This window comes from Mytilus californianus, unplaced genomic scaffold (assembly GCF_021869535.1).
Source record: "Mytilus californianus isolate M0D057914Y unplaced genomic scaffold, xbMytCali1.0.p SCAF_8, whole genome shotgun sequence".
In the NCBI taxonomy this organism is placed as follows: Eukaryota; Metazoa; Mollusca; class Bivalvia; order Mytilida; family Mytilidae; genus Mytilus; species Mytilus californianus.
The window spans coordinates 29,612,375-29,637,587 of record NW_026262734.1 but is presented as its reverse complement, the minus strand read 5'-3'; the positions used below and the strand labels follow the sequence as shown (position 1 = coordinate 29,637,587).

The following is a 25,213-nucleotide window of genomic DNA, read 5'->3' as shown; positions in this document are numbered from 1 at the left end:
TAGGAAATTTTACTTGCCTAGTAAAATATCCAACTTAATACAGTATCTTTGAAATTAGAAACTACTTTCATAATTATAAGTTTTTCATTTCAATAATGATTCTATATACAATATACATATTTACATAAAAGTGGATGGGTTGCTGAAAATTGAATGTTTTGTATTTAGAAATTGATTAATAATGCAAATCATTGGAAATTAAATTTATTATAAACCGTGTCTTACAAATCTGAATCGGAGTTCAGTATTTTTGTGTGTGTGATTTTACTTTTTTTTTAGAACTAACATTGACAGAAGAAAGCTTATACTTGCTTAAACATTTTAGTAATTAGTTTATAAACCACAAGCACAAAACTGTACTGGTATTTTGCATCCTGGAATTTCTAAAAATACCAAACTCAGTTATTGGTTAAACATTATTTTCATAAACTGAGACTAAAATGTGTTCAAATTATCGATTATAAAAACTATGACAACAAAAATCATAAAATATAAAACTGACTGTATTTCAGTCGGATAACATTAAACAACCTTACAATCTAATGTGTACTGATATTACAATCTATCCTGTCAGTTAAGGGCTATTCCATTAAAATGTATGTGGAAGGGTAGGAAGGGAAGTTTAATTATTGAATGTGGGTCATGGGTCTTTTTTCAGTATGAATCTATTACCATTATGAAAAATTATCTAAAAAATGGTTCTTGGTTGTAGGGATATTTTGAAAGTCCCTTCCTACCCTCCCACACACATTTTAATGGAATAGCCTTTACAGTTAAAGCAGGTGTACTTATATTAGCGTCTGTCCTGTCTGTTAACAGTTAAAGTATGCTTTGTCATACAGGAAAATTTTTCTATATTTTCTTCATTTAACTATTACTTTTAATATACATTGAGTAGCTTTACAATATTTATTCAAAATGTTAACAGTCAATTTTTCTTAAGCCTGTTCCAGAAAATACTATGTCCCCCCAGGGAAGGCAATTTTTTAAAATTTACTGTTGGTGGTTGTATTTGAAATACCAAAATGCAAAGGGAGTCTTGTTCTAATTTATTTTTATTTCAGTGGGTGGTGGGGTTAAAAAAAGTGCCGTCCCTGAAGGGACATAGTATTTTCTGGAACAGCCCTTAATGATGAATAAAGTTTGTATCATTATTCTATTTCCGCTTTCTTTGTTTCACTCGAGTACACATTGCGCCGCCTCCTTTTTTTAAATCTCATTTGTACACTACATTTCTAATACAGTTTGCTTAATACTGCATGGTAAATTCACTATTTTGTTTTTCCCTTCTTGATGTTACTTATACTAGTTTACACATAACAGTCATCCAACAATCACATTAAATATAATGTAACAGACATTAACATTCAAACATGTGTAATGATATGACTAGTTAATTCACTATGCTGTTTCCTCTTTCTTCATCTTTGTTATCTTAAGTCTGTAATGTTGACCCTATAATAAATAAATCACATCATTAATGCTTAACATCAGCACGGTGAATGTGCATCAATGTTTTAAAGGAAATTCAACTGTCCTAAAATGAAAATTTCCTATCACCTATTCGATATAACATGCTAATGGGAAGAAATTGATTATACAACAGAAAAAAAGAAAACCTTCAACATTTTTATGAACCAGCATGAAAATGTATGGTGAAACTATAAGCATTCATGATGTCATCCATTGTTTTTAGGAAAAATACCAAAAAATAAGTCAGTGCAGTGGCAGATCCAGAACTTTTCATAAGGGGGGGCCCGCTGATTGACCTAAAAGGGGGGGGGGAGGCAAATTTTTCCCATGAAAGGGGGGCCCGGGCCCCCCAGGGCCCCACCCCCTGGATCTGCCTATTTATGTTTATAAATAAAATTTTTGTTTTCCAGTAGCATTATCCATCTATCTAGATCTGTTATCCTTGTAGTCCAGAGCCAGCTTATTTTTTCCTCATTTATTCTGATCGCCATAATTAACAAATAAAAACATGTTTTTTTTAAGTTTAGTTTATTTATATGTTTTGGAGTTGAGTGTGACGTCTATTTTCACTGATCTAGTTCTCATTTTTGTTTAGGAAAAACCAGCTGAAACCAGCCTCGGTGTGCTGGAATTTTCTCGCTGTGTCAAAGACTCATTTGTGGCCTTGGGCTGTGCTTCTGCTCTTTGGTCGGGTTGTTGTCTCTTTGACACATTACCCATTTCCATTTTCAAGTTTATTAAAACATTTTAGCAACTGAGGACATGTAAAACGACAATATTATAGTGTTGTGAACTTGTCCTTTTACATCTATTTGACAGATTTTAAAATATTGCATCATCCTTCAAATTTTTATTTCTTTTTTGAATAATTAAACTTGTAGAAACAATATATTTATACTTACTGAACCAATCTGTTTACAGTTTAATCCAAGGTTCTCACATTTCTCCATTATACATGCTATCTCCCCAACTGACAAGTTTAAGGCTGGGAATGGCATGTCATCTTGCAGATCATCTTTAATGAATTCACTAGGGGAAAAAAAGTTTCATACCAGAGAAGTTGCAAAAAGTAAAAACTGAAATTCTGTATTCTGTCTACTTCCATACGTCCACATACAAGATAACTAGTGTTACTATATACCTTGAATGCTTTTAATTTACTGAACTAATCAGTATTATGATCTCTGATTCGGAAAATGCCTCACACGGTACAGCATGCTGAGCTTCAGACACATGAAATTATCTTCATTTTTTTCTGACATAAAGCCATGATACCTGTCCCATACATTCAAAATTTAGGAAGGTCTGATTTGTAGTAAAAGTGTGACGAAAATTTCATACACTGCCATAGTGTTTTGAATTTATAAGTTTTCAGTTAATAGGAAGTTGATGAATGAATCTCAAACAATGTAACACAATATAATAACATGGTGACATAAAGCCATATAACTAATTTCAGGATGCTCTGATTAGATGTTCACAAAATAAAAATGGGAGGAAAAATTTCATACATGTCTGTTGTGTTTAGTATATAAAAGTATTTGGTTAATGGAAGTTAATGTGCTATGCATCTGAACCCATGTCACAATGTAGAACATGCTGACATAAAGCCATTCAGGAAATATGTTTTTAAAATTTTGAAAAAAAATGCAAGAAACTTTCATGGGACACATGAACAGATGGAAGGATAGACATACCAACAGATAGACAATGGGTATAACGAATATATTTTAAGACTTAATAGTTCTCTGGAAATTGTACTCAACAGCTAGTGTTACTGAAGGTAGGCATATAATGATAAATTATTTCATTCAAAATACACAATATATATCATGAACTATTTTTCTAGATGTAAATCTACTAAGACATATTAACATGTAAAGTGGTGCATTCATAACATATAGGACAAAACTTACAGCAGTTTTTCTTCAACCATCTTCTGAAAATCATCTGAAACATTCAAATTTTTCTCTCTTTTTTTCTTTGCTTTCAAGTTCTCCTGCTCTTTTTCTAAAATTGTATAATATTTCAAAATTTACTTCATATTAATAAATCAATACTAACCTTCTTTAAACAAAATAAAAGTGAAAAAACATGTTGCAGTGGCAACCTGATAAATTTGTGTTGATGTTGTGAAAATTTTAGTCAAATATATCAATAAAACCTGATGTTGGGAGAATTCAATGGGTCAGCAACAAAACAATGATAGTTTAAAGAAATGAACATTTAGAAGATATGAACATCTCATATCTGCACATGTTTAAGAGTTTTTTCCAGTCCATAAAAAAAAATGTAAATGCTTGGTGATTTGGAAATGCCTGCAAAAGGAAATAAAATGCTCCGCAGGGTGCAGCTTGATACGACCGCAGAGGTCGAACCCTGAACAGTTGGGGCAAGTATGGACACAACATTCAAGCTTGATACAGCTTTGCATTTGGATTGTGATTAAATATTTGACACAGCATAGGTTTCTGACACAGAATGAATGTGGTCTAAGAACTTAAAAATTTAAAATTGGACATTCACCTATTATGGTCCAATATCCAAAATCTAAATACATGGTTAGATTCAGCATATCAAAGAACCCCAAGAATTCAATTTTTGATGAAATCAAACAAAGTTTAATTTTGGACCCTTTTGACCTCAATGTGGACAAAGTTGATAACGGGGCCCAAAAATCAAAAATCTAAATACATGGTTAGATTCAGCATATCAAAGAACCCCATATATTCAATTTTTGTTGAAATCAAACAAAGTTTAATTTTGGACCCCGATTTGGACCAACTTGAAAACTGGGCCCATAATCAAAAATCTAAATACATGTTTAGATTCAGCATATCAAAGAACCCTAAGAATTCAATTTTTGTAAAAATCAAACTAAGTTTAATTTTGGACCCTTTGGACCTTAATGTAGACCAATTTGAAAAACGGAACCAAAAATTAAGAATCTAAATACACGGTTAGATTTGGCATATCAAAGAACCCCAATAATTCAATTTTTGATGAAATCAAACAAAGTTTAATTTTGGACCCTTTGGACCTCAATGTGGACCAATTTAAAAACGGGGCCGAAAATCCAAAAACTAAATACACGGTTAGATTCAGCATATTAAAGAACCCCAAGAATTCAAGAATAAAACCCCATTGAAATTGGTCAAGAAATAAGCAATTTATATGAAGTATCTTCTTTTGCACAATACTGTGCAATTAAATATTTCTTGCTATTGCGCAATACTGTACAATTGACAATTTCTTGCTATTGCGCAATATTGTGCTATTGGATATTTCTTGCTATTGTGCAATACTGTGCAATTGAAGATTTCTTGCTATTGCGCAATACTCTGCAATTGAAAATTTCTTGCTATTGTGCAATACTGTGCAATTGAAAATTTCTTGCTATTGCACAATACTTATTATATAATAATTTACACATCCTGTTTGGTGTGTATCTCCTACCATATCATTATTATTTGCTTTTAAATATAAATCAGAAATAACCAACTTAAAATGGAAAATTAAAAAAAAGGAAAAAAAGGAAAAAAAAAAAAATCCCCCCCCCCCCCCCCCAAATTTTTGAACCCCCTTATGATTCATCACGCCCAAACTCAATCCCAGCCTTCCCTTTGTGGTATGGTACCTTGCAGTACAATTTCAGAGAGATCCATACACTTGAACACAAGTTATTGTCTGGAAACTAGAAAAATGTGTTTTTTGGCACCTTTTTGGCCCCAAATTCCTAAACGTTTAAGGCAATTACCCCAAAACTCTAACCCAGCTTTCCCTTTGTAATATGGAACCTTGTAGTGCAATTTCAGAAAGATCCATACACTTACACACAAGTTATTGTCCTGAAACTAGAAAAATGCTTGTTTTTTGCCCCTTTTTGGCCCCTAATTCCTTAAATATTGAGGCTATTACCCCCATCATCAATCCCAGCCTTCCCTTTGTGGTATGGTACCTTGCAGTACAATTTCAGAGAGATCCATACCCTTGAACACAAGTTATTGTCTGGAAACTAAAAAAATGCTTATTCTTGGCCCCTTTTTGGCCCCAAATTCCTAAACGTTTCGGCAATTACCCCCAAACTCAATTCCAGCTTTCCCTTTGTGATATGGAACCTTGTAGTACAATTTCAGAAAGATCCATACACTTACACACAAGTTATTGTCATGAAACTAGAAAAATGCTTGTTTTTTGCCCCTTTTTTTGGCCCCTAATTCCTAAAATTTTGCGGCAATTACCCCCAAAATCAATCCCAGCATTCCTTTTGTGATATGGAACCTTGTGGTACAATGTCAGAGAGATCCATACACTAACACACAAGTTATGTCTGGAAGTTACAAAAATGCTTATTTTTGGCCCCTTTTTGGCCCCTAATTCCTTTACTGTTGGTACCATAACCCCCAAAATCAATCCCAACCTTCCTTTTGTGGTATTGAACCTTGTGGTAAAATTTCATAGAGATCCATTCACTTAAACTAAAGTTAGAGTGCGAAAACCAATGTGTCTTCGGACAAGGCAGGACGACGCCGGACGACGACGCCACCTCATACCAATATACGACCACAAAAATTTTTTTGCGGTCGTATAAAAACATATATAGAACTTCCAAGTGGATATTCTAACATATTTATTTAAACAAGGCATATATACCCCATGTCTCCTTTAATTCATATTATAAATCTTCTCTAAAAAAATATTTTTACTAATGTCAATAGATCTTCTGTGTCTATGTTTTGATCACATATTTCAGTGAAACCAAGGAAGGTTAAATTTTAGAAAGAAAAATTATGGTGAGAGTTTGTTTTTTGTTTTTTTGGCTCTGTGTTGAAAACCTCACTGTGAATGCTGTTCCTTTGGTTTTTGTGTGTTTTTTGCTGTGCATGTACTGTTTTTGTGTCATGGATGGATACCCCATATCCTTTGTTTTTCTATTATGACTAACAATCATTGCAAAGATGATGCAGGTTTTTCTTTTAAATACTGTGAATTCATACTTATTCCTGGGATACCAATTTTCATTGATTTGTAAACCACAAATTTAAATGTTCAACGAAGAACAACTTTTCTACAGGCTTGAATGCTCTTTTTGGCAAAACCATATATGAAATCAAATATCCATGAAAATACAATTTTTCCTCAATCCACGAAAATAAATGAATCTACAGTAGTATATTGCATACAACAAACAATAGATCTGTCAAAGTCATTTCAAATTGCCATATTATTACAGAGCAAATGAGATATACCACTGAGTTTAATAAATATATATACTTTTATATAAAAATAAGAAGATGTGGTTTGATTGCCAATGAGACAACACTCCAAAAGAGACCAAATGACACAGAAATTTAACAACTATAGGTCACGGTATGGCCTTCAACAATGAGCAAAGCCCATACCGTATAGTCAGCTATAAAAGGCCCCGAAATGACAAATGTAAAACAATTCAAACAAGAAAACTAATGGCCTAATTCATGTACAAAATAATGAACGTAAAACAAATATGTAACACAGCAACAAACAACAACCACTGAATTACAGGCTCCTGACTTGCAGAATCATGTGGGGTTAAACTTGTTTGAAGGTCCCAACCCTCCCCCTAACCTGGGACAGTGGTGTAACAGTACACCATAAGCTATATTATGTATGATACATGTTGACTTCAAATAAGCAATATTATTAACATGCATGAATTCATACAGCACAGTCCTTGATAGTCCTTAAAAGCAGAATTCATAAACATCAAAATCATTGACATTCCTGGCAAAAAGATTGTCAATACAACTTGCAGATGTGAATAATTACACTTAGGTAGAATATGACTTGAGTATTTATTTGCTGTCTTTTTTGTTATGGTTCACTGTGTATTTTAGGCAGTGTCTGTGTGTCTTAGGTTAGTAACCAACCTTCTGCTGACTGTCCTGTAGGTTTGGAAAACATTTTTTGGTACATGTCCTTTTCTACCAAACTAAACTTTTTGATGTCTCTAAAATTGTAAGTAATACATTTTAAACAAACAATTCAAATATAATTCAATCAAATACTATTATTACAATTTATTCCAATGCATATATTTTATTATGACTTTGATGAAATTTATTACAGCAGTTTTGTAATTTTGTTGATGTATTCATTTAAGAGAAGATATAATATAGACAAAATTGGAAAAAATTATATTTGTGGTATTTTTATCTTCTTGCCAAAGTTTATAAATATTTTGCTCAAGAAAACTTAGTTGGTTAACAGTACCATTGAATAATAATAATGAGCTATATTTTGGGAAAATCTACAATTTTTTATTTCTTTTTTCTGTTTTCACTAATTTTGCTTTTATTTATGAAATTTAAAATTTAGTACATGCAAATGCAATAGTTGCCTTACAAAATAATGAAATGGAAAAACACAACACGAGGTAAACAAACCATCTTTTTATGTTGATCTGTTATTCAAAATTTATCATGTCATGTCTTTTAAATTTATGATTAAGGCTGTTCCAAAATTTATCGGGTGGGGGATTGGAAGCTCTAGATCTCAAATTAATTAATATATATGGATGGTCATATTTTCATAAGAATTTTGTAAGAATTATAAGCAAAATGAAAATCTTATCCTATGGGTGATTAGGTCTTAAAAAATAGCCTCCCATGCTCCCCATGCCTTTAATTCTGGAACAGCCTCTATCTATCAATTTAAGACCAAACCTAGTGTTCTTAACAATGCTATGTTAATGCAAGTCAAATGTACTTTTTCATAACAAAATGGCAATGAATTATTTGATAAAATAATTTCTTCCCCATCAAAAACATGTATTCATCTTTTCATTTCTGAAAACTTTTTGTAGCACTAACAAACGTCTTATTCATTCTATAATCGTCATTACCTGTCCAATTCCTGAAGCTCTTTGTTTATTTCAGTGTTATTTGGGTTCATCCTCTGGGCCCTCTTCAACATGTCTCGTGCTACTTCAAAGTGGGAGCTCCTTCGGTGTGCCTGAAAGCAATTTCAATAAAGTAACATTTGTTAGTTTTGTTTTTTTTTTATATTTTGGTTCATTTATATCTTTATGAGTTTAGTGTGTGTTCATTTTGCTGAACTAGTTGCATTATTGTTTAGGGGCCAGCTAAAGCCTGCCTCCGGGTGCAAGATTTCCTTGCTGTATTGAAGACTCATTGGTTGATTTGGACTGTTTTCTGCTCTTTGGTTGGGTTGTTGTCTCTTTGAAGCATTCCCAGTTTCCATTCTCAATTCTATTATTGGTACATGCCAATGCAAGAGTTGCCAAACAAAAACAATAAAATGGGAAAAAAACACATCTAGAGATCAACATGCCATCTTTTTATGTCTGTTTAATTTTCTTTCCCGTCTTTTTTTGGTGTTATCTTTCATACCATGAATGATTTTTTTAGTCTTTCTATTTTATGTATCCTCTGAAAAATTTCACAGGAATTTACTCATCACAAGCAAAGGTAAAATTTAATTAAATGCCCTTTTGTTTAATGTCAATAGTGTGTATGATTTGCACTGAAAGCTTTCAGACCACATACAAGGAGTTTTATAATGCACAGATGATATAAGAGAAGAGAAGTTTGGCAGTAATAGGTTTCAGTTCTTTCACTTTGACTAATGATCATTTATCCCTCTGACTTGTTTGGTTCTATTTCTGACCTTATAAAGTATCAACTTCTGGAATGTTTAAAATTTCAAAAATATCAATTTACTATGACTGTCATCTGCATTTATTGAACATTGTACCAAAAATTATGATAATTTATTGTAACAAATGTTTGCCATAGAAATTTAAATAAATTGAAGTATTGTTTTAAAATTTATGCGGGAATTTCTCGCTGCATTGAAGACCTGTTGGTGACCTTCTGCTGTTGTCTGTTCTATGGTCGGGTTGTTGTCTCTTTGACACATTCCCCATTTCCATTCTCAATTTTATACTTTATAATGGTCTTTCTTGCAGTCATTTGTTATTTATTGTATATAACTAACTGAATCAGATTCCTATGTTGAATGGTTCTTCTTTTTTTGCCTTTTTGTATTTCTTTATTAATAATATTGGAGTTTAGTGAAAAGCATAATTCAATAAATCTTGAACCATTGGAGTGTTTCACATAACATTTATTCCTTTGTAAAATTGTAAATGCAACTCTAGCACTCTATTACATAATTAAGTATTTAAATATGGTAGGCAGATATTCCTGGTCTTCATCATCCCCAACAAGTAGAACTAGAGGCTCTAAAGAGCCTGTGTCGCTCACCTTGGTCTATGTGCATATTAAACAAAGGACACAGATGGATTCATGACAAAATTGTGTTTTGGTGATGGTGTTGTGTTTGTAGACCTTACTTTACTGAACATTCTTGCTCCTTACTATTATCTCTATTTATAATGAACTTGGCCCGGTAGTTACAGTGGAAAATATTTTGTAAAAATTTACAAAAATTTACAAAATTTATGAAAATTGTAAAAAATTGACTATAAAGGGCAATAACTCCTTAAGGGGTCAATTGACCATTTTGGTCATGTTGACTTATTTGTAGATCTAACTTTGCTGTACATTATTGCTGTTTACAGTTTATCTCTATCTATAATAATATTCAAGATAATAACCAAAAGCTGCAAAATTTTCTTAAAATTACCAATTCAGGGGCAGCAACCCAACAACGTGTTGCCTGATTAGTCTGAAAATTTCAGGGCAGATAGATCTTGACCTAATGAACAATTTTATCCTCATCAGATTTGCAATAAATGCTTTGGTTTCAGAGATATGAGCATTTTACCCTATGTACTATTTTTTTTAGCCATGTCGGCCATCTTTGTTCGCGGGCGGGATCATCGGACACATTTTTTAAACTAGATACCCTAATGATGATTGTGGACAAGTTTGGTTAATTTGTCTTAGTAGTTTCAGAGGAGAAGATTTTTGTAAAAGATTACAAAAATTTACGAAAAATTGTTAAAAATTGACTATAAAGGGCAATAACTCCTTAAGGGGTCAACTGACCATTTTGGTCAAGTTGACTTATTTGTAGATCTTACTTTGCTGAACATTATTGCTGTTTACAGTTTATCTCTATCTATAATAATATTCAAGATAATAACCAAAAACGGCAAAATTTCCTTAAAATTACCAATTCAGGGGCAGCAACCCAACAACGGGTTTTCCAATTCATCTGAAAATTTCAGGGCAGATAGATCTTGACCTGATAAACAATTTTACCCTGTCAGATTTGCTCTAAATGCTTTGGTTTCAGAGATATAAGCCAAAATCTACATTTTACCCCTATATTATATTTTTAGCCATGGCGGCCATCTTGGTTGGTTGGCTGGCTCACCGGACACATTTTTTAAACTAGATACCCCAATGATGATTGTGGCCAAGTTTGGTCAAATTTGGCCCAGTAGTTTCAGAGGAGAAGATTTTTGTAAAAGTTAACGATGACGGACAACGACGAAGGACGATGGACTCCAAGTGATGAGAAAAGCTCACTTGGCCCTTTGGGCCAGGTGAGCTAAAAATGAGATGAAAATTTCATACATGGCCATTATGTATAGAATATATAAGTATTTAGTTATCAGGAAGTTGATGGAGATGAATCTGAAACTGTGTCACACAGTAAAGCATGCTGACTGATAATAATTTCAGTAGCTTTTATTTGTAGTTGCTGAGAAAAATGTGACAGAAATTAAATGAGACGGATGGACGGACAGATAGACTGGGTTAAACAGTATACTGTCCCCTTCAGAGCAGGGGTATAAATATAAAGGGTTGCACTACAAATATATTGAATCGGAAGCTTAGTTGTTGTAAATTGCAAATATGAAATAAAATGTTCTTTGTGTCAAAATTTTGCACCTTTATTTGGTTAAAGTTCTAGCCTTGAAATTCTTTGATGCTTGGCTTTATTTGCTATCTTTACTCACCTTTCCTTGAAGGAAGAGAAGTTTGACATTGTTTGGTTCTATTTCTCTCCCTTTGTTGCAGTATGTCATAACCAGGTTAAATTTATTTTGTTTTGATGCACACACAGCCATGTTGGAATACAGAGTAAACAACTTCCCCCTGTGAGTTTTCTCCTCCTCTTCATCTTTTACATTCCTGGATTCAAGCATCATTGCTGCCTAACAATATAGGTAAAATGTTCTTATTTCGTCATTCGTTTAGTAAAGTCTACCAGGAGAAACAATTACATAATAGAAATGTCAAGGTAGTTGGAATTAACTAAACTTTACTCACATATTGGACTTATTAGGCATACATACAATGGATTGGTTATAGGTGCTGAAATAAATTATTTTTGAATTCATATCATTAAGGTAAAGTGGAGATTATTCAATTCAAATAATATTCAATGGTCCATTATAAATACATTATATATTTGTCTTAGGTCTGATATGTAAGTAAAGTATTACTAATGTCAAGTCTGGACTTCTCTAATAAATACATAATAAGAAATAAATAATCTACACATGATTGATTAAGAATCCAAAAATTGAGTCCATGTAGAGAAGTCTTCAGGTAGAGTACTCCCTTTTGGGCTAGATTGTAAAAATATGACCCAGTATGCCAGTCTAGCACAAAGCAGGGTCTAGTCACATGACATAAACATGTTATTTACCTACACATGTATGTATTATTTCTCAATGGAAGTTAAACAGCCATAAATCACAATATGACAAAACTCCATTCAGATATCCCCAATTAATTTAATAACAACATAACAAAACTTTGAAATTTTGGTGATGAAAAAATTCACACATATTTAAATCACTTTTTATTTTTTCATAGTGATATAAAGAGAAATAGTCAGTTTTTAAATGAACACCTGTTTCTAATTCAAAATTTTGGCTAAGGGGAACTACTCATGAAAACTACAACTTAAGTTTCAGGTCAATGCAAAACTCATGGACACATATTTTAAATTACACAAGATGTTAGAATGTCCATGCCTTGAACACCCATTTTGCAATTCCCTCTTTACATATAAGAAGCACTTTTGAACTCAAAATTATTGTCAGATTATGTGATTTATAATTAAGAAAATATGAATTACTGGTATTTCAAATTTTATGGAATTACTTTCAAATAAAGACTTCTCCCTGCCAAACTTGTAGAGCATGTTCAATTTGATATTTATTAGAAATGTTATGTAAAAGAGACACAATTTACAAAATCTTACAAGCCAATATATCAGAGGAGACCCACACACATAGCCCCTGGCTGTTGGCAATCCTCTTTAAATATATGAATTTCTGTTATTTCAAATTTTATGGAATTACTATCAAATAAAGACTTCTCCCTGCCAAACTTGTAGAGTATGTTCAATTTGATATTTATTAGATGTATTATAAATATGTATACAGAAGTAAATATCAAATATACCTGAAACAACACTTTCTCCATAAATAATAAATGTTAAAAGTACTGTACCTTTTTATAATGGCCAAAGGCTTTATGGTAAGCATGTTCTTTATACACTTGTAATCCAAGCTGAAATGAAAATTTGATATTAGTAAAAAGCTGGCTGACATACATACTAATCATAATTAAAACCATATTGTTTTGAATCAAAGCGCGAAAGCGCTGTAAAGGCAGTTAATTACAGGTTGTGTGTATTTTTAGTCCAGTTATATCATTATCTTGCATAGTACAGTGTACTTATCAGAGGTGGCTTTCAGTATTTAAGATTTAGAGTTCTCTAATGATATTGAACAAGTTATATGAATGTCATATTCTGAGCACTATATGAAGGTGATTGTTCTCACTTGTTTATGAACTAGTGCATTATGTCCAGTTTGTACCTTTTTTTATCTATGTTTATAGTCAAATTAGTTATCAAAGGTACCAGGATTATAATTAAATACGCCAGACGCGCGTTTCGTCTACATAAGACTCATCAGTGACGCTCAGATCAAAATGGTTATAAAGCCAAACAAGTACAAAGTTGAAGAGCATTGAGGACCCAAAATTCCAAAAAGTTGTGCGAAATACGGCTAAGGTAATCTATTCTTGGATAAGAAAATCCTTAGTTTTTCGAAAAATTCAAAGTTTTGTAACAGGAAGTTTATAAAAATGACCATATAATTGATATTCAAATACTGTTTAAAATAGTTAGGCATTTTCTTTTTAGTAATAAGTAAATGTTATCAACTGTATTTTATTCAACTCTGCAAATGTGGTTTGTTACTGTTAAGTATGGATGATATTTGTTTCATTGGCAATCATAACACATCTCCTTATTTATATAATGATCTATATTCAACGACCTCAGGTACAAAAAAAATGTATGTAACTTAACTATGATGGGAAACCTTTGACTTCTTTCTTTTATATAAACTTTTGATTTGGTACCATAGAACTATGTAGAATAAATGTACATTGCAACATGTCAACTCTTTCAATGACAATACTTTTTTAAGAAACTATAACTCCAAGCAAAATTATATTTCCAAGTATAAAGTAATTTATGAATGAAAAAAGGAGTTCTTAATTAAGAAATAAACTGATTCGCTGAGCGCAGCTGGATACACCCGCAGAGGTCCAACCCTGAACAGTTGGGGCAAAAATGGACACAATATTCAAGCTTGATACAGGTCTGAATTTGGATTGTAATTAAATATTTGACATATTATAGTTTCTGAATAAATGTAGTCAAAGAACTTGAAATCGGTTATATGAATTGAATTTATATTCAATTAAAGATTTCTTGCTGTTGTGCAATACACTGTGCTGTTGCGCAATACTTAATAAATCTGTTGCCAGACTATAAACAAATAAAGTTCAATTTCTTCTCAATGTCATATTTGAAATTTATGAAAATCTATAGGGAGATTACATCAATAGCTATAAATAATTCACCAAAGTTTCATGCGAACTGCTTAAAGCATTTTTGAGTTGTTGTCCAACAAGAGTGCACACACTGAAATGTCTCGCCTTCTTTACTAATCACTGATATCATGTTGATAGTCCTTAATATAAAGCTTTATTACAACTGTCACATAAACTTAACATTAACCAAGAAAACTAAACATTGACCAATGAACCATGAAAATGAGGTCAAGGTCAGATGAACCATGCCAGGCAGACATGTACAGCTAACAATTCTTCCATACAACAAATATAGTTGACCTATTGCTTATAGTTTAAGAAAAACAGACCAAAACACAAAAACTTAACACTGAGCAATGAACTGTGAAAATGAGGTCAAGGTCAAATAAAACCTGCGCGACTGACATATAGATCATAAAATATTTCCATACACCAAATATAGTTGACCTATTGCATATAGTATTAGAAAAAAAGACCAAAACTCAAAATCTTAACTTTGACCACTGAAACATGAAAATGAGGTCAAGGTCAAATGAGACCTGCCAGCTAGACATGTACACCTTACAATCATTCCATACACCAAATATAGTAGACCTATTGCATACAGTATAAGAAAACAGACCAAAACACAAAAACTTAACTATAACCACTGAACCATGAACATGAGGTCAAGGTCAGATGACACATGCCAGTTGGACATATACGCCTTACAGTCCTTCCATACACCAAATATATACTTGACTATTGCTTATAGTATCTGAGATATGGACTTGACCTCCAAAACTTAACCTTGTTCACTGATCCATGAAATGAGGTCGAGGTCAAGTGAAAACTGTCTGACGGGCATGAGGACCTTGCAAGGTACGCACATACCAAATATAGTTATCCTACTACTTATAATAAGAGAGAATTTAACATTACAAAAAATGTTAACTTTTTTTTCAAGTAGTCACTGAACCATGAAAATGAGGTCAAGGACATTGGACATGTGGCTGACGGTAACTTCGTAACATGAGGCATCCATATACAAAGTATGAAGCATCTAGGTCTTCCACCTTCTAAAATATAAAGCTTTTAAGAAGTTAGCTAACGCCGCCGCCACATCACTATCCCTATGTCGAGCTTTCTGCGACAAAAGTCGCAGGCTCGACAAAAACTGGAAAATCCCCCCTTTTTTAATGAATAAAACCCCATAACTCAGAAATGTAAAATCTAAAATTTATAAAATTCTAAAGGGAGCTTACGGATTGATAATTTAGTCTTAGATGCAAGATTTTTTTATCAGTTGTTAGTGGCTTTGAACTAGCTGTCAGTAACTTTGAGTACTCTCAGATCTGTACTTAGTGTCTTTTTGTTGTTTGGATTTACAACTACCCGACCACGTCCACTTGTATTTGTATTTATCCATCTGATGAGTTAAGCCTCTTTCAACTGATTTTTATAGTTCGTTCTTATATTGTACTGTTACACCACTGTCCCAGGCTAGGGGGAGGGTTGGGATCCCGCTAACATGTTTAACCCCGACACATTCTGTATGTACATGTATGTGGCGTGCCTGTCCCAAGTCAGGAGCCTGTAATTCAGTGGTTGTTGTTTGTTTATGTGTTGCATATTTGTTATATTCGTTCATTTTTTGTACATAAATTAGGCCGTTAGTTTTCTTGTTTAAATTGTTTTACATTGTCATTTCGGGGCCTTTTATAGCTGACTGTGCGGTATGGGCTTTGTTCATTGTTGAAGGCAGTACTGTGACCTATAGCTGTTAATTTCTGTGTCATTTGGTCTCTTGTGGAGAGTTGTCTCATTGGCAATCATACCACATCTTCTTTTTTATATTTACATCAACAGATATAAACAATTCACCAAAGTCAAGGTGAGACAACAAAACTTAGTGGTAAGATCTCTGAAATGTTTTACATGGTACAAGTTTTTCTCATTGTTGGAGATTGTACGGTGACAGTAACACCTGTAACTGCTTAAACCCATTTCTTATGCACTTTAGTTCGATAAACTCACTGAATATCATACCACATCTCCTTATTTTTATATGCATTACAATTTACATGTGCATGTAATTATAAATATATATATATCAGAACAAAATTCATTGCGTCACTTTTATTTATGCATCCTTTGGCACAATACAAGTTCTAAAATTACACAACATAGTACAACTAAATGTTATTTCAGATGAAAGTTTTGTTTCAGTTCCATTCATAGGATTTATTAGAATTTTGTATGTTTTGCCAAGTCCAATAATTCGCTCTATGTGCACATGTTAATTGGAGACTTTTCTATCCCGTATAAGAGTTTTGGAACTAATTCTGTTTCTTTTTTTGAAAAAAGTTAGCAAACAAATCTTGCACATTTAAACCTTTGTCTGCCATCACACTGTCACCTGGATCACATAATTGAACTATTCTACATCTTTCAACTATTTCATAGTCACTGGTAGAACCAACATATGCATTAGAGACATCGCTGACTAAACCACCAGGTGTCGAACATACAAGTATTTTCAGTGTTTCTGTTTTCATATGATGAAAAGGTTGCCTGAGCTCTAGGAGCTTTAGGTTTTATCACGGGATATTCTGTGCTGTCAATAATAATCCAAGTCGTAGGAAACTTTAATTTGAAGTTGGATGGTGAAAAATACCTGACTAAACCACTAGATGGCCAAGTGTTAGCCTCACACCACTGTTTAGACATAAAAACAATCCATGTATACACAATATTCTTAACACGAGATTCAATCTAGAATCTAGAAAGTTCAAAGTTGGTTGTATAATGCCTCAATTTCATCAAAGTCATAAAAAAACTGATTTTCAACTGACACCCTATCAATTTGAAAATATATGTATCTCAAACAATGTGCTGCTGGACCAAGTGTGGTCAAAACAAATAAAAATTTAGTATACAACTCTAAACCGGTATAAAAATGCATGGCTGTGTCACATGTCTTCATTTCAAAATTCTCTGCTGAAAACATAGGCATTGATGGTGTTTGCATAATTCCATCTGTGAAGCTCAACATTAGCTCGGCAGTTGGTGGTGGACAGTCATAAATCCTTTCTGCAGTATGAAGGACTTCTTCAGGAAAACCAACTTTACAATCAAAACTTTCCTCTAGATTTCTACTACAATATTCATCAAGTTTGGTTCTTTTGTTTTCACAGGAAACTGCCCTGATTTTTCTTTTTGCGGACGATTCAGTCTCTTGCTTGGTCCAGGAAAATAGGCTGGGAATGGCAGTAGACTTAAGTCTCTGAATGGTGGGTTTGCGCCCTGAAAAAGGTTATAAAACATTAGTTTTTTGATAATTAAATGAACTTCCATTAGCAATGTATACTTTGTATTACCTGGCGAAATATTAACTAGATTTATTCATTACAATCTGGATAAAACTATGTTTGCCTGATTCAATGTATGTTATGTAAATCCAAAGCCAAGGACAAACAATGAGAGACTTATGCAACAAACGTACATTGTTTATACTTAATTAACTATAATATAGATGAGAGCATGTCATTGTTTTGTTCCTGTTAACATTGTCATTGATATTTTTCAAGAAAGTCTATGAGGCATAGCTTATGCATTCCTGTCATTACTACATTAGCATAATTACTGCTAAAATAATTCTCAGTATGATATACCTCTTGTAAGAAATCATTATAATTGTAGCAATCACCAAAAAATCTCAAACAGATCACATTGAATCGTAATCCAAAAAATTATGACGTCTTGAATTAACCACCCCCTTTTATTCTAAAACGATAATTGCGGTTGTAAACAGAATTTGGTTTATTCGCATGGCGATTACATATATAACTATATATTTCAAAAATAAAATAGAGTTTTATCATGAATAGTTTCCTGCACGTAGTCTTTTTCAGTAAAATGTGCCTTGCAAACAACAGCTGATTGAGATGGACTCCACGATTTCATCGTGTTCTCGTCCAATCTGCGTATGGGCCATGGCGTTGATCCAACTTTTCCTTCTTTTTAAGTCATTTGGAAATGCATGTCCTCCTCTTAAATGACACCCAGGTACACAACAACAAGTACTTGGCATCGTTAATTAAAAATGTAACTAAATAGTTGCACAGTGCAGAAACCGGAAATTGAGGAACAGTATCGGCTACCACGGCGCCACCTATTCAGGAACGATAATTTGCTACTTTGTATAACTGCGAAGTAACAATAACGTTAGACGGGTTCACGTGCATAAACAGAAATGCGCTTTAAATTGTATAATATAATTCATGTTCAGTCGACCTTTAATTATTATATCAACGACTGAAATGATTTATAAACATATAGATTGCAGATAACACTCGAAATTAACCCGAGCTCTTTCCACACGGAATTCAAATAATTCTAGTTTGTCAATCGGTTGACTGCTTATAATGCAAAATACAAATATATTTAAAGTTTTTAAAACTAACAAAACACAATGATCGTTTCTATATTTCCCAATGTAAATGAAATGAAACAAAAAACATTTTATATCGCAATAAGAAGAGGAGAGAATTCAACATTTCCGGATCTACTTGGAGCCTAACGACCCCCCACGTAGATAAAATGGATATCGCGGAAGGAAGGATTAACCCGGCAACTAGAAAGGCATTAAAGCACTGCCTTTAATAAAAATTGAATTACCTATACAATTCACATACATAAAATATCAAAAAAGTTTAATACATTGCTGCTTAGAAATGAAGTGAAGCAATTTTTTATGAGACTTGCTTGGTTGGTACAGAGAATAATCTAACTGAACATGTTATAGCTATTATTCAAATCCCCTTTTAACAAATATAAATGCATAAGTGAAGGTTCGTGTGGGCTTTACAAAACAGAAATAAAAGGACCAAAGTATAATGAATAAAGAAAATTTGTAATGAAAATAAATAATAGAGAATAACAAATAAAAAAAAAGAAGAAATTTTACCTTTACTTTAGCTGGATCATGAATAGTATAAGCTGTTTGACAGAAATTCATCACCTTTCTAATGAAAAATATTATTATTCTAAATCAAGGATGGAGAAATATGGTGTGAAAAGTAAAAGAATAGAGGATTGAAGATCTTACATTACTAACTTACAAAAAGCCCCAACATAAATATAACAAACAGTAGATTTATGATTTATGTAACAGTCAGTGGCGGATCCAGAAATATTCATAAGGGGGGCCCACTGACTGCCTGAGGGGGCCCGTTCCAGTCATGCTTCAGTGATTCCCTATATAATCAACCAAATTTTTCCCACAAAAGGGGGGGCCCGGGCCCCCTGAAACACCCTCTAAATCCGCCTCTGACAGTAAACAAATAAACAAAATAATAAAACCTAAATAAAATATGTATATCAAAATTTTGGTTGATACATATAACTTTAAAACCAAGGCTACTTTATTCAAAAGATTTTTAAATAATGATATGTTAAGGATGTATTCTTTTGACGTTTCAGTCTCGTAGAAATCTCGTTTTGGAATTGTTTTTAAATCATGTGATACAAATGGAAAATATCAATGAATTTAAAAAATATTATAATCAAACTTAACTCTTTGAAAAAATAGTGTATTTATAATAAGTAGTTTTTGAGTAATAAAATTTTCAAATTTTATGGCCAATCAAGTCAGCCTCATTGGCAAAAATGTTGAGAAAATGGGTGAGAGGTAAAAGAAATGATTTTACAATAAACATGTACATCCCGTATCAATTTTTTCTTTTAAAATTTCTTAAATATTTATTTTTTCAATCATTTATAACAAAGAAGTTGAAGTAATATGCTTTTTGTTTTAAAAAAGAGAAAAATCTCAAAGGAGTAGGTCCGGTAAGGGCCGATTTTGGCCTCAAAATTCAAGTTCATCTGATGAAAGATTTTGGACACTTTTTAAACACTTAAGTGTCTACTTCAGTCGATTCAATAAGTTTATGTGAGAGATTTGAACTGATTTCGTCATTAAAGACGATCAAATTCAAGCTTAAATTAAATAATCTATCAAATATGCAATAATATGTCACTTTTCAGAAAATAAAAGTGGCCGCATCCGTGTTCATTCTCAACCTTTATGTATGTTATGTTTTAACATCAAATACAACTTACATTTAAATATTAAGAATGAACACAAATGCGGACACTTCAATTTCAGACGGAAACCGTCTAAAAATTAACCAAAATGCTAAAATTTTGAAGATTTCAGTAATTTAGCATGACTTAATGATGCTAGTACACCATACATGTGCATTGTATTGTCAAAACAGCCCATATTTATGTAACAGAAGTATTTTTCTTTCCAATGAATAGCTAAAAATTTACATTTTAACAATTTTGTAAAACTGCTATATTTTGGGGCCAAAAAGGGGTCTTACTGGGCCTACTCCTTTACAAAATTGACAGCATTCATGGTAAATTTGACACGAAAAAGCAACAAAATTTTATAAAACTTTCTTATATTAACACCTACCTTTAGTTTTTTTTAGGTTAAATTTATTCAGATTGGTCCACACCATCTTTAGTGAAAGTATGAAAAAAAGTTTAATTGTGAAACTGATTGTTTTCATGATAATAGCCCAAAAATGGTAAAATCATCAAAATTGGGTACTTTCAAATGGCCGTAGCAAAAAAAGAAGTGCACCACCATATGATTTTTTCTTCACCAATTAATTTTTCACAGTCATATAAACCCAAAAATTAGGTTAAGGAAAAAGGTTTAATTCTAAAAAAAATTGGCTCATCAGAGGTTACATTCTTAATGTAGTAATTGGTTTTTTATTTAAAGTTTATGCCCAATCAAATTGTTTTCTCCTCATGAAGTATTCAATGTAACCCATGAACAAATTATGTATAGTGTGTTTTCTGCTAGTGTTCCACATTCCTTACCTGTCTTTCAACCTCAACAAACTTTAGTATGTCTGAGAATTCTATCTTATCCCTTTCTTCCTGCAACAAAAAATAGAATTTTTATTTCAGTGATATATTGTGAAGAATCCATTATATTAACTGTATATCAATAACGTTTAAAGATAAATGAAATTTAGAAAATTTGGTTAAAATACCAAACTAGAGGCTCTCAAGAGCCTGTGTCGCTCACCTGTATTTACCAATGCTTTGGAAATCATGTACAATAAGGTTAAAATCATAATTAATAGTATTAGATATTAGATATTATAATGATATCTAAGATAATAACAAAAAACTGCAAAATTTCCGTAAAATTACTAACTCAGGGGCAACAACCCAACAACGGGTTGTCGGATTTGTTTGAAAAATTGAGGCTGATAGATCTTAACCCGATGAACATTTTTACCTCATGTCAGATTTGCTCTAAATGCTTTAGTTTCAGAGATATAAGCCAAAAACTGTATTTTACCCCTATGTTCTATTTTTAGCCATGTCGGCCATGTTGGTTGGCAGGCGTGGTCATCGGACACATTTTTTAAACTAGATACCCTAGTGATGATTGTGGCCAAGTTTGGTTAAATTTAGGCCATTAGTTTCAGAGAAGAAGATTTTTGTAAAAGTTAACAGACGACGACGACGGATGCCAAGTGATGAGAAAAGCTCACTTGACCTTTCAGGTCAGGTGAGCTAAAAATCAAGCATCCAATTGTAGAAAAGGATCACAAGTACCTTAAATCCCTCTCGCCCTGCTCCTCTGAATTTAAAGTATTTCTACTCTAAATTCATTTGACTTTAAACAGCACAAACACAGAAAAAGGATTTATAATAGTTGCTCGCAGTAACATATTATTTTCTCTTGCAATACAATATTTTCTCTTATATAATAGTACAGATTTCAAACAACATAAGCAATGTAAATACATGTTATAAACATAGTAGCAACTGTATTTATACTTATGTGACTAACATCAATTCAACATAACTGCGAGCACCTTTGATACTAATACATTTAAATGCCAAACTTTATAAAGTACAATAAAACCCCACCCGTAGAAACCGCCAAAACTTTTCTCGTGCCTTATGCGCCTAACATTAAACTTTATAAATAGTTAGTACTGTTGCAGAAATAGTTATACTAGTTTCCACTATAAATAGCAAACAGGAAAAACCAATTTCATACAAAATTAAATATATTTATCAGTGCAAACCAAATGATTATAGTTCTATATTGAGCTGATGAAGAAGGAAGATGTTTTTATAAAAAAAAAGCCAGTTTGACTGTGGCAAAATCTTAATTTGCAGTATATGTCTAAAATATTCACACAAAAAAACTTCAATCAAAGGAACAGTGCTTGTATTGCTTTTCTTCTTTTCAAAGTCACAGTGAGCCCTCAACTTAAAACAAATTTAAACAAGAGTGCACAAGCTGAAATGTCTCGCCTTCTTTATTAACCATTGATATTATGTTGATAGCCCTAAATATAAAGCTTTACTATAACTATCACATAAACTTAAAAAAATCCCAAAAAATGAGGTCAAAGTCATGTAAACCAGACAAGAAATACATGTTCACCTTACAATCATTCAATACACTAAATATAGTTGACCTATAGCTTATAGTTTCTAAGAAACAGACTTAATCAAGAAAACTAAAAATTGACCAATGAACCATGAAAATGAGGTCAAGGTCAGATGAACCATGCCAGACAGACATGTACAGCTTACATTCCTTCCATACAACAAATATAGTTTACCTATTGCTTACAGTTTAAGAAAACAGTCCAAAACAAAAAAACTTAAAACTGAGCAATGAACTGTGAAAATGAGGTCACAGTCAAATAAAACCTGTGAGACTGACATGTACATCATAAAATATTTCCATACACCAAATATAGTTGACCTATTGCATATAGTATTAGAAAAAAGACCAAATCTCAAAAACTTAACTTTGACCACTGAACCATGAAAATGAGGTCAAGGTCAGATGACACCTGCCAGTTGGACATGTACACCTTACAATCATTCCATACATCAAATATAGTAGACCTATTGCATACTGTATAAGAAAAACAGACAAAAACACAAAAACTTAACTATAACCACTGAACTATGAAAATGAGGTCAAGGTCAGATGACACCTGCCAGCTGGACAAGTACACCTTACAATCATTCCATACATCAAATATAGTAGACCTATTGCATACTGTATAAGAAAAACAGACAAAAACACAAAAACTTAACTATAACCACTGAACCATGAACATGAGGTCAAGGTCAGATGACACCTGCCAGTTGGACATGTACACCTTAAAATCCTTTCATACACCAAATATGCTAGACCTGTTGCTTATAGTATCCGAGATATGGACTTGACCATCAAAACTTAACCTTGTTCACTGATCCATGAAATGAGGTCGAGGTCAAGTGAAAACTGTCTGACGGGCATGAAGACCTTGCAAGGTACGCACATACCAAATATAGTTATCCTATTACTCATAATAAGAAAGAAATTAACATTACAAAAAATCTTAACTTTTTTTCAAGCAGTCATTGAACCATGAAAATGAGGTCAAGGACAATGGACATGTGATAGAAGGAAACTTCGTCACATAAGGCACCTATATGCAAAGTATGAAGCATCCAGGTCTTCCACCTTCAAAAATATAAAGCTTTTAAGAAGTTAGTTAACGCCGCCGCTGACGGATCACTATCCCTATGTCGAGCTTTCTGCAACTTAATTCGCAGGCTCGACAAAAACCAGTGATAGTGCTTTTATTGTTAACATACTGATTCTATCTTTGATAAGACATGTTTTCTGTAAACAGCTCACACTATTTAGGATAAAGCTAGAATAAAGGTAAATCTAAATATGTTCTTAACCCACAGCATGTTACATCTTTTGAAGACTATCCTACCTTTGTCATCATGTCATAATCCTCTATACCGGCATGCTCAACAAAGTTCAACAGCTCCAACTTAAACATCACTAAAAATAACATCAAAAATGTTTACAATTCTTGTAAAAAATGTTAAAATAACATGTCAGTTTTCTCATTCACAAGAAATGAAACATCATATTACCTTTTGAATAAGTAGGAAAATAAGCCTTGTAAATTGGCTTACAGTTCCAAAGATAACATCTTCTGTGATTGTACAAATGTTTTTGCCAACTTTATTGTTATTGCTATGGTATTTTACAATAAACTAAAATTTTGGCAGTGTTGGTGAATCATGTCACATTCAAAATTATATAGGAATTTTTGTTTGTTTGTCTTTTTCATTTAATGCCACTTTCCGCTTGTTCTGCTACTTTGGTCATATCAGGTGGTTCAAGTTGCTATTAGTGAAGATAGCTGGCGTACCTAGGGCTGAGTTGAACCACTGACGTTCAGCAAGAAAACTATGAATCCTTGTCAACCTTAAAGAGGTACTAAAACGCACATAACAAGTCAATCTTCACTAAAAGTTCGAAATAATTGATAAAAAATGCAAAAAATCCAATGCAATTTACTCCACTAATTATAGAGATAATAGCGTGTAAAGTTCAACTATTTTTACCTTAGGGGAATCCAATCAACGCTACTTCCGGAAACACCACTGGGACCAAAGCTACCGAAAGTGACGCACTGTGGGTGACTTCTTCGGCTTATCTAAACGTTGTTTAACAAATGATTTTCTTCTGATCGTTGATTTTAAGCACTGCCAATGAATTTCGCTACCCCTTCAAGGCTCATTCTTCAGTATGATCAATTTGTCAAAAGGAACAAAATATGTTTCAGAAGGGAAGTGTATTTATAAAGTGTTTCAATAGAAACAGGGGGATGGAGCTGGGGTAATTCAACATTGAGTTTTCAACTGATAACAATGTTCCGGATCGTAGAAAAGAGACAAACTGACGGTCAATATATAATATTCTAGAAAAAAAATATATTGAGTTAATTTATATTTACTTGTACGTAAAGTTGCATAACATTTTGACAAGATATGAAGGTAGAGGCTTC

At 32.7% G+C, this 25,213-nt stretch overlaps 1 protein-coding gene across 2 annotated transcripts in view; it reads right to left on the bottom strand.

Moving 5' to 3' along the window:
* Nucleotides 1-138: 138 nt before the first annotated feature.
* LOC127710886 (inactive peptidyl-prolyl cis-trans isomerase FKBP6-like) overlaps nucleotides 139-25,213 on the bottom strand; it is a 44,662-nt gene continuing 19,587 nt past the window's right edge. For both annotated transcript variants that reach the window (XM_052216846.1, XM_052216847.1), the window contains 9 exons: nucleotides 24,128-24,198; nucleotides 21,192-21,251; nucleotides 12,915-12,974; nucleotides 11,408-11,605; nucleotides 8,357-8,466; nucleotides 7,383-7,462; nucleotides 3,390-3,483; nucleotides 2,376-2,502; nucleotides 139-1,455 (listed from right to left, as the gene is read on the bottom strand). In XM_052216846.1, coding sequence (XP_052072806.1) covers nucleotides 1,402-1,455; nucleotides 2,376-2,502; nucleotides 3,390-3,483; nucleotides 7,383-7,462; nucleotides 8,357-8,466; nucleotides 11,408-11,605; nucleotides 12,915-12,974; nucleotides 21,192-21,251; nucleotides 24,128-24,198 — 854 coding nt within the window. In that variant the 3' untranslated portion in view covers nucleotides 139-1,401. The remainder of the gene's footprint in view (nucleotides 1,456-2,375; nucleotides 2,503-3,389; nucleotides 3,484-7,382; nucleotides 7,463-8,356; nucleotides 8,467-11,407; nucleotides 11,606-12,914; nucleotides 12,975-21,191; nucleotides 21,252-24,127; nucleotides 24,199-25,213) is intronic.